The sequence below is a fragment of the Balaenoptera musculus genome, chromosome 3, assembly GCF_009873245.2.
Source record: "Balaenoptera musculus isolate JJ_BM4_2016_0621 chromosome 3, mBalMus1.pri.v3, whole genome shotgun sequence".
NCBI classification, from domain to species: domain Eukaryota; kingdom Metazoa; phylum Chordata; class Mammalia; order Artiodactyla; family Balaenopteridae; genus Balaenoptera; species Balaenoptera musculus.
Genome location: NC_045787.1, coordinates 100,486,938 through 100,501,747, shown reverse-complemented (window position 1 = coordinate 100,501,747; position 14,810 = coordinate 100,486,938). Strand labels below are relative to the sequence as shown.

The 14,810-nt window shown below is 40.6% G+C and overlaps 1 protein-coding gene across 2 annotated transcripts in view; it reads right to left on the bottom strand.

The window, feature by feature from the left end:
- Positions 1-4,243: 4,243 nt before the first annotated feature.
- Positions 4,244-14,810, bottom strand: part of SNX24 (sorting nexin 24) — a 163,221-nt gene continuing 152,654 nt past the window's right edge. The window contains exons 4-7 of one of the 2 annotated variants that reach the window (XM_036846486.1): positions 13,151-13,245; positions 11,745-11,777; positions 11,160-11,224; positions 4,244-5,768 (exon numbers count right to left, since the gene is read on the bottom strand). In XM_036846486.1, coding sequence (XP_036702381.1) covers positions 5,701-5,768; positions 11,160-11,224; positions 11,745-11,777; positions 13,151-13,245 — 261 coding nt within the window. In that variant the 3' untranslated portion in view covers positions 4,244-5,700. The remainder of the gene's footprint in view (positions 5,769-11,159; positions 11,225-11,744; positions 11,778-13,150; positions 13,246-14,810) is intronic. The other variant, XM_036846484.1, reaches the window with a different exon arrangement.

The following is a 14,810-nucleotide window of genomic DNA, read 5'->3' as shown; positions in this document are numbered from 1 at the left end:
GGATAGAACTTAGCCCAAATGAGTGCTTTATCATGTTAGCTACTTATTAGTCACTCCAATCTTTGCTTTCTTCTTCTATAAAGGTTTGTAAAAGCTTTGTCCAGTTATAGTGGGATGAAGTATGAAAAGCCTTAGTCTCACAACATGTGGCGCCCAGAGGAGCTCACTACGTAAGAGCCTCTAAGTGAAGAGACTATCAGGGCTGGAGACACTGTTGATGGCACCATGGCTGATATTAGAGTAGAAGAAGACAGAAAGTGTTTCACAATTACATGTACTCCAAAGGCTTAACATTTCAATGTACCCTCCTCCCCCTCACACAAAAATAAATACCTCTTCACCCTCATCACCAATCCAGACCGTCACTCTGCATCTGTATGGACAGAAAACATAAATGTTGCAGAATTTTCTGTTTTGAGTTAGTGTCTTCTACTTCCCTGGGTTTCTGCTGCTGAATTCAAAATCTATAATTATCATCAAGGATGAAAACCAAAACAAAGCCAAGATGAAAGTGATTGCTTTGAAGCTGAGTAGAGAGACTGGAGAAGATAGTCCTCATCACTGAACTCTACATCCAATTCAGTTAAATGGAAAGACATTCCCTAGTAAATGGCCAAAAATTCCAGAAAACAAGGATTTTGTCTCTATTCTTTATTTATTTAAAAAAAAATTTTTTATTTATTTATTATTTTTGGCTGCATGGGGTCTTCGTTGCTGCGCATGGGCTTTCTCTAGTTGCGGCAAGTGGGGGCTACTCTTTGTTGCAGTGTGAGGGCTTCTCATTGCGGGGGCTTCTCTTGTTGCAGAGCACGGGCTCTGGGTGCACAGGCTTCAGTAGTTGTGGCACATGGGCTTCAGTAGTTGTGGCTCGCGGGCTCTAGAGTGCAGGCTCAGTAGTTGTGGCGCACGGGCTTAGTTGCCCCGTGGCATGTGGGATCTTCCCGGACCAGGGCTCGAACCCGTGTCCCCTGCACTGGCAGGCAGATTCTTAACCACTGCAGCACCAGGGAAGCCCTCTATTTTTAGATAACTAATACCATGCCTTAGTGCAGCGAGAAATCTCAAATACATTTCACTGAATGAGTGGATGAGTAAATGAATACATATTCACATAGGGTGTCTATTGAAACCACTACCCAAACTTGTCTGTCATCCTTGCTTCTTCTTCAAAGAGTGCTGCTATAGACTGTTTGTGTCTGCTTCCCCCACCCCCTCCTAATTCATATGGTGAAAACTAATCTCCTATGTGATGATGTTTGGGGGTGGGGCCTTTGGGAGGTGATTAGGGATAAGTGCCCTTATGACAGAGGCCCCATAGAGATCCTTGGTGCCTTTCCCGCCATGTGAGGACACAGTGAAAAAGAGAGCCCCTTACCAGACACCAAATGTGCCAGTGCCCTGATCTTGCAATTCCCAGACTCCAGAACTGTGAGAAATAAATGTTTGTTGTTTATAAGCCACCCAGTCTATGGTATTTTTGCTACAGCAGCCAGAATGGACTAAGACAAGTCCCTCCTCCCCATGGCCACATGCAATACTCTGAGAGTTGAATTGCTGTTCTTTTCATAGTAGATTCTGCAGGAGGTAGGAAAACCAATAATCACCAAAGAAGGGGAGTTCATAAACCATCTCTCACATCCCTCAAACAGTGGTTCCTAACCTACACGTGTATCAGAATCAACTGAGAAGTTTCTCTAAGTACCCAAGGACAGACCCCAGCCCAGATTTATTGATTCAGAGTTTTAGGTGATTCTGATGCACATCTCTGGTTTAGAACTATTGTTTTAGAATCTCAGAGGTTGCCAGGGATACGAGAATAGCACCTGGTATGTTTGCCCAAACTCCTCCTGCACCCTAGACAAATATCACTAATTGGTTGCTATACTCTTACTCACTGAGCCTGTATTCATTCAAAATCCTTTTCTTTAAAAAGCTTTTTAAAAAAATTGTAGTAAAATTACATGACATAAAAGTTACCATTTTTTACGTGTATAGTTCAGAGGCATTAAGTTCACTCACCCTGTTGTGCAACCATCACCATCCATCTTCAGAACTTTCGCATCTTCCCCAGCTGAAACCCATTGAACGCTAATTCCCCATTTTCCCCTCCCCCAAGCCCCTGGCAACCACCACTCTATTTTCTGTTTCCATGAGTTTGACTATTCTAGGTACCTCAAGTAAGTGGAATCATACAGTAGTCATCCTTTTGTGACTGGCTTATTTCACTTGGCATAATGTCTTCAAGATTTATCCATGTTGTAGCAGGTGTCATAATTTCCTTCCTTTTTAAGGCTGAATAATCCACTGTATGTATAGACCACATTTTATCCATTCATCCATCAGTGGACACTTGGATTGCTTCCACCTTTTGGTTGTGAATAATGCTGTCAAAAACTTGGGTGTAGAAATAACTGTTCGAGTCCCTGTTTTCACTTCTTTTGGGTATATATCCAGAAGTGGAATTGCTAAATCATGTGGTAATTTTATGTTTAATTTTTTTAAGAACTGCCATACCATTTTCCACAGAGGCTGCACTATTTTACTTCCTACCAGCAGTGTATAAAGGTTTCAAAGTCTTCACATCCTTGTCAACACTTGTTATTTTCTTTCTTTGGATAGTATCCACTCAAATCGGTGTGTCAGAATCCTTACCTGAGTGCTTTATGAGCCATTATCAATTGATCAGAGTTGACAAATGAGATGAAAGCCATTTGTTATTCCTAAACTGTGATCGTGAGATTTCTATACTTTTCAAAGTGAAATGACTGAAGAATTTACCATGTGGGGATAGTCACAGTGTTATTGGTGCCATTTGTATACATGGCCCGCTGTTTGAAATGGGGGAGAGGAGGAGAACATCAGGAGAAAGGACACCAGGGCTGCCATATGCAAATTGGCCAGGTGATGGAGGTTAGGCCTGAGAAAGACTCTGCATACAACAGCAACTGGGGGACATTCTGAGATCAGCCCCAGGCAAACCATCAAATCCAAGAACTGGGGGATAAGGGGGTGTGAGGGCTGTCCCCATATCCTGGCTTAAGTGGTAAGAGGATTTCTTTTCCTCTTCTTTATTCTGTTTTCTTCCCTCTACTCTTTACTTCTTTATTGGCTATGAATCCATGCTTTGAAATATCCATGTTTCATAAAAAAGGGGAAACGGAATATATGTACACTAAATATACATGATTTGCTTGCATGTGGATGAAATATCTCTGGAAGTATACATGTAAACCAAGAACAGTGGTTGTCTCTGGGAGGGGAAGTGGGAATCTAGGAGACAGGATGGGAGAAGACTTTTCTTTTTATATATCCTTTCATATGTTTTTATTAAAATTTTGACTGTGGAAATATATTCCATCCTCTTTCCAATGTGCATTTCTGAGATGCTGAGACCAGAAAGTTCCAACTCCTTCCCAGACTCCCTTGAAGCTGGGGATCAAGAATAAGGTTCTGCCAATTGCATGTGCTTTCATGAGCTGTAAGAGTAAAAGATGGAAGTGGGTGAATACCATCTTCCTGCTGCTTTAGGCTGCGGTTGTTGACAAGCAAAGTCATGGGCGTTGAGAGGCAACTGTGGTGTAGGTGGTGACAGCTGAACACTTTGTTCTAGTGCCCAGTCGCCAGCTTCCTGGGTGCTGCCATGAGGTAGTCATGGTGGTAAGTTACCTCCTGATCCTACGTGCTGATCCCTGGATCGAAGCTACATGTGCTGTTTTTGACTTCAATACCTTCAGTAGCAGCCTCCCAGCTCCCTGAATTCCTGCTAAAGGCAGAGGCTGTAGCTCCCCTGGCAGGCGGGTATTGGAAATTGCTGGAGCATTCTGGAAGTCGTGCCTAGAGACCCACCAGGAGTTCATTCCCCTCATCCTTCCAAAAGATTCTGTAAGCACTGCTTCTTATTATTCCATTCTGCTTAAAATACCTATTGTGGTTTCTATTTCCTGCAATGGAATTGAAATGGAATATTAAACATTTAAATAAAAATTAGAAATGAAAGTCATCACTAAAAAAAAAAAATCAATTCTCAAAAAATAGTAGTAGTGCTACCAAAGATTCTTGGGCTTTATCTTTTTTAAAAACCCTTACTATCTTGGTGAATCAACTATTTAATGAGTACCTATTGGCTTAATAGATGAGGTAATTTAACAGTTACCTTGTCAGATTAGAAATAAATGTCTATATGACTATGTGAGAAGGTTTGTGTGTGTGTGTGTATAAAGAGACAAGACACAATTTGTGTTTCCAATAAAATCCTGGCAGTAGAAGACATATCCAAACATTTCTTGTTCTTCGTTTTTATTTAACTCAAAATAGCTAATAACAAAAACATTTAAAAAATATCTCCAACACTTGACTATTCAGTCATTTTTGGTTGATGACACTTGATTATTTAGTTCTTGCTTATTTCCAGCATGTAGTAACACATCTATCATAAATAAATCTCTAAGAGTCTGCAGCAAGCTTTAAACCTGTATATTTAGATCCTAATCAACAACCATGATTTAATTATTAGTTTTATATCTAAATATTTTTCTCCCACACAGAAGCTTATTAACTAATAACCATAAATAGGCTAGCTATTAACTGGTTTTCAAGGAAATGTCCAAATATGGCACATATATACAGGCTGCATATATGCTTTTATCCTTTACTACTCAAAATCTGAATGTCTGTAAGATATACAGTGGAGTTATATCATAAACACATTTAATTTAATTCAGTACATGAGATCAGTGAAAAGGAAATGATAAGGAATAAGGAAAATAACAATCAATCTGGCAATTATACCACCTATTCAATGAATGGATGCCCTCGAGTAAACCAAGATGAGTGTTGTCAATCTGGTGTTCCCTCAGTTATCTTGCAAGGCTAAGTATCACTCTAGTGTTCAAAGTTATGTGTTTTTTTCTACAAAATAGCCCCTAAACACCAACAACTTCAACGGAAGAAACAGTTACCTCTTCCAACACCGGAGGAAAAACTGGCTGTCGTGGATTGAGATTTCCAATATGGCACCATTCAAAGGGCTTTCAAGGATAATCTTGAGACCCCATTTTATCTTATGTGCCGACATTAGAAGCTAACCCCTGGATATGACGCAGCTCCACTGTAATGTAAATTAAAATGCCATGATTTTAAAAGTGCCCTAATTTTGTCAGTATAATTTCATTTCCAGTTTAGTGCCTTCCTCACATTTAGCACAGTGTGTTTCTGTGATGCTCTCCTGGTGCCAGCACTTCAGAATGTTATCCATCACTGGCTGGGAAAAATCTCATGATGAAAAGATTAGTGTGTCATAAAATCTGAACAAAAAAGCTACCAAAGTTGATCAGTCTCACTATGATTCGGGATAAGATTTTCAATCAGCAAATGGTGTGACTGAAGCAGAGAGTAACTGTTTTGCTACACTCGGAGCTCCCAAAGATCTTCTTTAGCTTTCTTTTCCTGGGTTTCTAAATTGGCAGCTACATTCTACTTCTTAAACACTTGGCCTTAACCTCAGCACCGCCCTGGTTCAGTTTCTATTTTTAAAAGCACCATTCTAATGGAAATGTCCCTGCTCTGAATTAAGCTGCGGCTGTGAAGTTTACCACTAGCGAGAGCCATTATGTCATAGAGTTTAGGTTAATTTGGTAGGTATCGATTTCCTTGACTACGACTTCGAAACTTGCTTCAGCTTCTTCTAGCCATGGAGGATTTCTACCTGGGCTGTAGATGAGGGTAAAATATCCCATGGAGAACTCCTTCAATAACCACATTTGGAAAATCTGAAAAACAAAAGTAAAACTGCTTTTCTTATGTACATCAATAAAACATACGTGCATCTCGTAGAACGTAACAAGGTAAGGCCTAGGCATAACTCAGGGATCTGCATCACCATACAGTTTGCCCTTGTTTCGGATGTGCCATCAGTCATGCTGCTTCGGCCTCGAGCCACTTGAGTGTACCACCAGGCGCTGCAGGAATGCACGGCCAGATTTGTAGCTTATTGATTTAAGGGATGTTCTAATGGTTACTGCTGCTAGGCCCCAGCTCTTTATCTGAATGTTTTCTCCCAAGGAAGATGGATTACACTGGCAATTCAATTTCTAACAAAATCTCAATATACTTGAAGGAATTCCAAGATTTCTACTGGGAATACGTTGCTGCAGTTTTTCCGTTGTGGTTTACAGTGGCGTTTAGTCCAAGTTGTCTTGTGTATGCTTGTTCTATTATACTAGCTTCTAGAGAGCAGGAGGACAGGGGCCTGCCTTCCTAACGTAAAAGGGCCGATTCCTGACAAAAGCCACACTTGCCAAACTTGAAAAGATCAGCTACATTTTTATAGGAAATGCAAAGGAAATTCAGAGGTGTATGTTACGTTGTATCTCAGTTTAGTTATCACAGCAGGTAAAATAGGAACAGATAACTTGAACAGGAGAACCAATCTATCACACGGTTCAGAATTTTCATTTATAAACTTCAGTCTGCACATAATCATATCTAGGATTTAAATAAATATAGTTATTATATGAGGAAATTAAGTGGCCCAATACTTTGAGCTTCCAAATAACATGTTCACTGATTGATTCAACCTCTACAGAGTACCTACTACATAAAACCACTTACAAGGGGATTGGACCTCATCAGGCTCTTGGAGGAGAGGGCTCAGGAGAGGGAGCTGACCAGGTGGAAAGTCTGTGGCAGGCGGGAGCCTGAGGCTAAGTGTAGCAAGAGGAGTGGCTGTAAGGGCAGGGGGGCAATTCAAGCCTGGTAAGAATGGACAGGAATTCTGGCTTTATCTGGAAAGCAATGAGAAGCTACTGAGGGGTTTCAAGCAGAGTGAGACAGCAACGAATTGTTTTGAAAAGATGACTGTGGCTGCCATTCAGAGAGCGACTGGAGCGAGTTCAGAGTGGTGATGGATTCGATGGTACTAGTGAGGGATTTCATAACACTACCTACTTAGCAGGCTGCTGTAAAAATTGATGAATGAAACAAAGTGCTTGGACCTGAACGTGGCACATGGTAAGTACCAGCTATTACCCCATACCAAGCACTGCCTAATTACTGGGAATATAAGTAAGTAACAGTGTCTGCCACGGAACTTACATGCTAGTCAGGGAGACAGTGAATAAACAAACAAAATGTGTTTTTAAAATATCTCCAATACGCAAGTACTCAATTACTTTTGGTTGATGACACTCACTTGATTTCTTAATGTTTGCTTTTACCCAACATGAAGTCACGTAATTTTTAATAAAACATATCTTTAAAAGTTTGCAGTGGACTTATACCTACATACTTAGATCCCGATCAAAAGCAATGACTCAGCTAAGTTAATTTTAATTCTAAACACGTTTCTCACACGCAGACGTGTATTGATACCAATAGCCATAAATGAAGCTGTTGATTAATTTTCAATAAAATGCCCAAATTAGACATATTACATGCATCAGCATATACGCATTTATCCTTTACCACTCAAAATATAAGAGTCTGCTTAAGGTTAGTGAAATTATATCAGAAGCTTATTTAGTGTAAACATTTTGATTCAAATCAGTAAGTTCAGCAAAAAGGGCAAAAAGGAAAATAACACTAAATACTTCGGGTAATTCTACAGCACTCTAATAGGTCAAGCAGTGGTTTAAAGGCAAGGAGAAAAAATAAAGCAGGGCACGGGGCCAGAGAGTGACAGGGGACGGGAAGGTGAAGGAGGACCGCTGTGCAAAGATGCCATTTGAGTGAAGTGCTGTAGCAGGCAGCTGGGAGGGTGTCTGGAGGAAGAGCAGTCCCACAGAGGGAACAGAGCATGCCCAGGCCCTGTGCCCACTGTCCAGCAAGCGCTAAGCATATGCTAGATGCTGGAGATTAAGAGGGTGAAGGCGACAGGAAGAGAGAGAGAGAGAGGAGGCAACACAATTTGTGATCATTGTTCTAAAGGAAGCAAAGAGGGCGCTCTGAGAAAAGTGAATGGAATAGAGCTATTTTATAATGAGGTCCACCAACCAGTAACTGATGAGATAATCAGAGGTCTTTTTTTTTTCTCATCTGTTACAGTTTACTCCACTCTAAACTGGATTTTGGCTTCATTACGTGTATCATTTGATACAATGTCCATCACTGCTTAAATTACTCAGAAAACCGCCCTTGCCTTTGCTTCCCTTTGAGAGGTGATGAGAAGGAATGTGATTTGGGAAAGGTTTTGTTGTTATTTTTGTTGGTTTTCATTTATTTTTATAAACATTTATTGTGAAGCTTAAAAAAAAAAGTAAGGGGGTGGAGGGGCTCTTGGAGGCTACTTGAAAGGAGAGCCAGCAAAGGCTCCCTGAAGCTGCACCTGAAAGAGGAGAGGGCCAACAATGTGTGAGGACAAGAGGGTTCGAGGAGGAGGAAACAGCAAGTGCCCTGCGGGGAAAGAGTTCAGCGCATCTGAGGCCCAGAAAGAACTGCAGTGTGACTGCACCAGAGTGTGTGAGGGGGTCCCGGCAGACATGTGGGCCAGGGCCAGCCCACGGCGGGCCTTGTCAACCACGGTGAGAGTCTGCGGCTCACAGAGAGGGTTGGGATGGAAAAATAGTATTGTGACTCAGCTGTATACTCAAGGCCATCAAGGCCACAGCAAGGAGACTGTTCCAAAGAAAGTAAAATGAGAAGAGCAGAGGGTCTAGGTCAGCCTTCAGGAGAGCTGCCAGAGCCTGGAAGAAAAGCAGAAAGGTGGGAAAGCCAAGGGGAGATGGTGTTTGAAGGAGGGGAAAGTGGTCACCAGTGGCTAAAGTTAATGAGAGGTCAAGGAGGAGGAATGAGAAAAGTCCACGGAGTTTAGCCACCTTGCAGTCGCTGGGGACCTGAGCCAAAGTTATTTTGAATTCCCCAGAAAACTCAAAACGAAGGCCAAAAAGCATATGCTAAGAGAATAATGTTTTATTTTTAGCATTTTGTAAGAGGATAGTGTTTAACTGTCAGAATTTTAAAGACAGACACTCCTCTGATTTTTATGGGTGTCAGTGTATCTGTGAAGGTACTTCCAGATTCTGTATCTGGAACAGAAACTTCAACATTTTGTTAAGAGGCCTTATAACACGAACATGTGATGCAAGTAAAATTTATCTTTAAATTAAATGCTAAAGAGTTGCAAGAATGTATCACTAGTATAATACTTCTAAGACAATAGGAATCTGATTTATGACATGGGCTCAGCCAAAGTTCCACAAAAGGAGATGTAGTGGCTGGCTCTCTCATACCTCATTCCGTCCTTTACATCAAATTCATGATTGACATTTACTCTCAAGAAGGAATCCCCTTTCTGTGCAAGTTGTTCAGCTACATCAATATTCTACCAATGATCCATACTTCTTATTCTTTCTAACTCCAGACATTCGCCCCTGAGGCTCTTTGCCAGAAAGTTCCTCCAGTTCTTCATGGTCAAGCCAAGTGCATAGCACATGCTGCTTAAGAAGCTGGATGAATCGGATTTAAGGATCACAAAATATCTGCCCTCTTCCAGAAAGCACCCTGGCTACTCCAGTCCACAGTGATCATTCTACTCTCTACACTTTTATAGGAATGTCAGTCAAATGCTTAAAATATCTGAGCAGAAACAATACCTGGAGAAAGTACTTGTGGAACCATTTTTAAAAGCTAGTAAGAATACTTCATAAAACACTGCCCCATACAGAGTGAAGTAAGTCAGAAAGAGAAAAACAAATATCATATATTAACATATATATGTGGAACCTAGAAAAATGGTACAGATGAACCGGTTTGCAGAGCAGAAACTGAGACATAGATGTAGAGAACAAACGTATGGACACCAAGGGGGGAAAGCGGTGGTGGGTGGAGGTGGTGGTGTGATGAATTGGGAGATTGGGATTGACATGTATACACTAATGTGTATAAAATTGATGACTAATAAGAACCTGCTGTATAAAAAAAACAAAAAAAGAAGTTCATTTGGTTGGAAAAAAAAAAAAAACACTGCCCACTTAATCTAGACTAGGTTACATCATGAATATTTGTTAAATGTAACATCTTGTTAACATAATATCAACTAACACACCAGGCATATTTGTTACACATGGGAAGCAAATGTTAAAGAAAGGGGATTATTCCTCACTGAAGGGATTTTATAGAGAAAATACTACGAGACCATACTCGTGTGTGGCCGTATAGCAAAGGCAGCTTTCTTCTAGAATGGTCCCTCAACAGAGCGGGGCTGTGTCTTAGTCGGCCTTCTTTAAACTGATAGCTAAGTGGGTGATCTGAGCACACAAGCATCCCTGCCACAGAGAGCAGTCTCCTCTCTCTTGCTGGTGATAAGGTTTTATTGTCAGAATGTAGGAATGGTGTCCACAGATAATTTATCTATTGCTATTTAGCTGCTATGCTATTTAGTTACTCTCATAAACAAAGGCTGAAAATTCACTATATGCAAAGAGCACAGAAGGAGAGATTAGGCGAAAAGGGATCCACCCACCAGACCCGTGAGACTGGGCAAATCAGGGACCTCCCTGAGCCCCAGTTTGCTCAGGAGCGAATGATGATACCTGCCCTGCCTATTTCATAAGGTTGTTAAGGAAATTAAATGAGCTAGTGTCTGAGAATGTACTCATGAAGAGCTGCGTATCAGAACACTTTGAGAGGGACTCTGAATAATTTAAATTTCTTGGCACAAAGAAAGGACTCGGGCTAAAATACCGAATTACATTTACGCTTAAATTAATTCATTATACTTAAAGATACAACTTTTAAAAATGTGTATCTGACTGTCAAAGATGCTGTAATCTAAATGGAAATGGAGATACGCACGCAATGTATATACACAGCTTTTGGAAAGAAGCGTTTTAAAAAAGGAGCGGAACCTTGGATTCAAACCCTAGATAAAAACCAGCAGAGGCCAAAATAACACCACCTCCAAAATTAAGGACAATAAATACCTTTCCCTCTTATGACTCTAATTCAAAACAGCCTGGCAAGAGAGAAAGAAAAATTACATTTCCTCCTGAAAGGCCTGCCCCAATTAAAATTCTGAATGTCTCTTACACCAAGAGCACTGGTTTATTGGCAGATTATTAAGCCCTGGACCAATGTCACTCTGTTAGACCTGTATTAAAAACGTGGTTTATGTGGTGCAGGGTCAGATCAGTAAAGAGCTGTTAGCAGATGACAGGTTTGATTACCGCTGGCTGCAGGCAAGACGTATGGATCCCTGAGGAACAGCAGCACCGGCTGGTGGGACAGTTTGCTGGAAAGGTCAAGAACAGGCATGTCAGCATCAGGGGACGATGGTAAACAGAAAACACTACAAACTAGCTTTGAGGGGATCAAACTGCTGTGCGGGGACATCTCAAGGTTTATGTATCTAACGGTGGGGGTGAATAATAGCAAGCAGAGCTGGAGGAACAAACCAGCGGTGCGCTCATCTTCCAAACATGTCTTTGTGGAATTCGAAGCCGATATACACTCTATACCATAAGTCACTGCTGCAAAGTGATTTTTTAAAAAAAATCTTGTAGTACGATTATTGATGAAATGTATTCTTATTACTTGTATGAAATAAGGTAGGACTTTATTCCTCTAGCCTTAAATAGAATGGTTACTTCTGTGACTTCCCATCAAATATTTATCATCTTAAAATCAATTTTCTAGCAAAGGTTTTCAAGAAAATCTTGACTTGAAACAATTAGATGATGGTAATTAAATGTTTAACAAAACCTTAGTCCTATTCTTGGCTTGTATAACTCCTGACTGGTGTTTGTTCTTACCTTGACTCTTCAGATTCTGTCTCATCAAAAGATCTAAAATTTTTTTTTAAAAAAGAAAAGAAGACCATAAAAGTTGGGTCAGCATTTATGTCAACAAAGGAAGAAATAGCCAGTATTCTTAGAGCTCTGAATTGGGAGACATTTTGAAAAGAGACTTAGGTATCTTCACAGAGTCACAGCGTGTCTGATGCCTCATTCTAAGGAACCCTAAGGCTGCAATATTCTTGAATTTCAATTTTCCTGGAGATCACTCGGAAATCCTATGGTTTTGCTTTTGGACTTATATAACGGAGAAAAGATTTCACTCATTTCATTCCCACTATCTCTTCTTAAAAAATACACAACCACATATGAAGCCCAACCTCCCAGCGAATGCACCAAGTTGGAACAGGAAGCACTGACTAGGCATATGACTTGGCACGTGCGGTGTACGATTCTTGTTCTGGGGTGACTGAAAAGTGGCCCCGAGTACACACTGCTGGCGAGGGAGCTGTGACAGGTGTTAGCCTCTCATCCAGCGGATGGCTGGGTTTTAACACAACTTTGAGTGTGGTTGGCTTGAACACCTTGTAGTTAGTGTGGGTCATTCAGGCAGGTCTGGAGGCAGCAAGAAAATGGATAGAACCCTCTCCCCAACTTGGATCTGCAGAGAGTTTGTGGTGACGTGGTTCTTTGTAAATAGATCTAACATGTAAGAGATGTTGCCGACTGCCTTCGGAGGCCAGATCAACACAGGTGCCCAGAGCTGGGCGAGTGGCTTGTTTCAGAGTTAATTCTTCAGAAGAACTTTTCCCAGTTGCTGCTGATATCAGATGTCTGGTTTCTTGGTAGAGAGGGATTAGGATCTGCAGCCCCCCATTTAGAAGTTCCTGAGGGAGAGGCAGCAGGACAGTGGGGAAAGAGCTTACGCCAAAGGCCTGGGCTCTGCCAGCTACAAGGCAAGAGATCTTAGGAAAGGCACTTTATTCCTGTGTCTCAGTTCGCTCAACTCTAAAATGAAGCGAGTTGGATAAAATCACTTCTAAGATCATTTACAGCTTTAAAATTATATGAATAAACGTGCCAAGGGGATATAGACTTTGCACAAGTATTCACAAATAAACATTAGTCTCTAAACAAGCTATCTAGATTTATAATTCCCATCATGTAACATCATTCCATATAAAAGTATAATTTAAAAAGTCAATTCTTCAAGTTTAAACCTGAATTAATGAGTGTTGGTTGCTTGGCCACAAGACTCAGGAGCAATTCCTTTGCCTACAAGCAGGGGGCGAGCGAGTGCTGTCCCAAGCCAAAGGAATGGGTGTGGCCAGGTTGGCCCTCCACACCACCTGTGTTATTTGTTAGGCCAATAAGTGATTGAAAAGTAACTTAAGATACATGTCCAATAGGTAAACAACTCTTACCCACAGCTCTCTGCCTTTGGTAGAGAGGGCAAATGTCGCACATTTAGGAAATCAAGGAACAGTTTGGGAAGTTCTTCATTTTCTAGAATGACAGCCTGTGAAAGCAGAAAACAATTAGAAAGTGAAGTCTGCTAGGCAATCAATCAAATAAACTATTTTGAAAAGTCATAATCATCCATCAAAGTTCTTACCAGCATTATTACCCAAAAGCAAAATTACCCATCTCACCCACCAAGAATTTAGGCCAACACACACGTTATTCAGTGTCAGCAAATGCTCCATTTTATCTATTCTTTCACCCAAGCAGCATTTACGGAGCATCTACTATATATACTTCAGATGCTGACGGGGGGCAAGACAGCCAGGGACCAGGTAGACACAGTTCCTGCCTTCATGGAGGTTCTAATCCAGAATTAGTATTTTAAAAACCTGGGAACATCAATAATACTGCTAAGATAGTTACATCAAGTTTTCCTTATTTAGTGATAAAGTGATCTGAAATTTGTGTGTGTGTGTGTGTGTGTGTGTGTGTGTGTGTGTCTACCTACAAGAAACCACTACTGTTCAGGAAATACTATACATGGCTTTTTTAACTGGAAGATTTAGTCAAGATCCTTCAGCTAACACCTGTTTCAGCAATAGGATCAACTGACATTTATTGCTATTTGGACAGCTCCACTTAAAGGGTCAGTAACAGTTTTGCCACTAAGTGTAAATCAGTGTATATGATGAAAAAAAAAATCTATAGAGTTCTTCCATTTAGGGAGCTCTGCTAAATAGCTGCCATAATGGCATAACCATGTCAGTTCTCAGATATCCAAATTATGCAATTTCAAGGAGAAATCTAATAGAGAACTATAAGAGTGCATTTTCATATATATTTATATTTGAAAGAGTCTGCCAGAGAAATGATTGCATATTTGCTCCCCCCCCCCTTTTTTTACAAAGACCATGGGAAAAGCATCAGACATTGTGCAATAATCTCTAAAATTAATGTAACTATTCTTAAGGGTCATTTTTATAATTTACCATGACTTTTTTTTCCCCCCAGTAAGTACATATTGTTTAAAAAACAATGAGAATTGATAGACATATATACACTACCAAATGTAAAATAGATAGCTATTGGGAAGCAGCCACATAGCACAGGGAGATCAGCTCGGTGCTTTGTGACCAGCTAGAAGGGTGGGATAGGGAGGGTGGGAGGGAGGGAGACGCAAGAGGGAAGAGATATGGGGATATAAGTATATGTATAACTGATTCACTTTGTTATAAAGCAGAAACTAACACACCATTGTAAAGCAATTATACTCCAATAAAAATGTTTAAAAAAAACCAAAGAAAAACAAAAAAAAACCCAATGAGAATTGATGCTGAAATGTCTTTCACACAGCTGATCAGGAACAGCTATGCAAGGTGATGCAAAAGATACATAACACATGAAAAAGGTCAAATTGTGTGTTTCTTGTATACACATAATTCTATATATAATGTATTGTTTTTAGCCATAATTTACTTCTGGAGCTGCCCCATTTCTCACCATGTTTTGGAATTCTGTTACCCAGTTCAGGACATATAAATGGAATAAGCTACTACAGAGATCACCAGTGCTAGCACACTGACCTCTGTACTACACTAGTGCTCAACTGTCCTGCTGTTC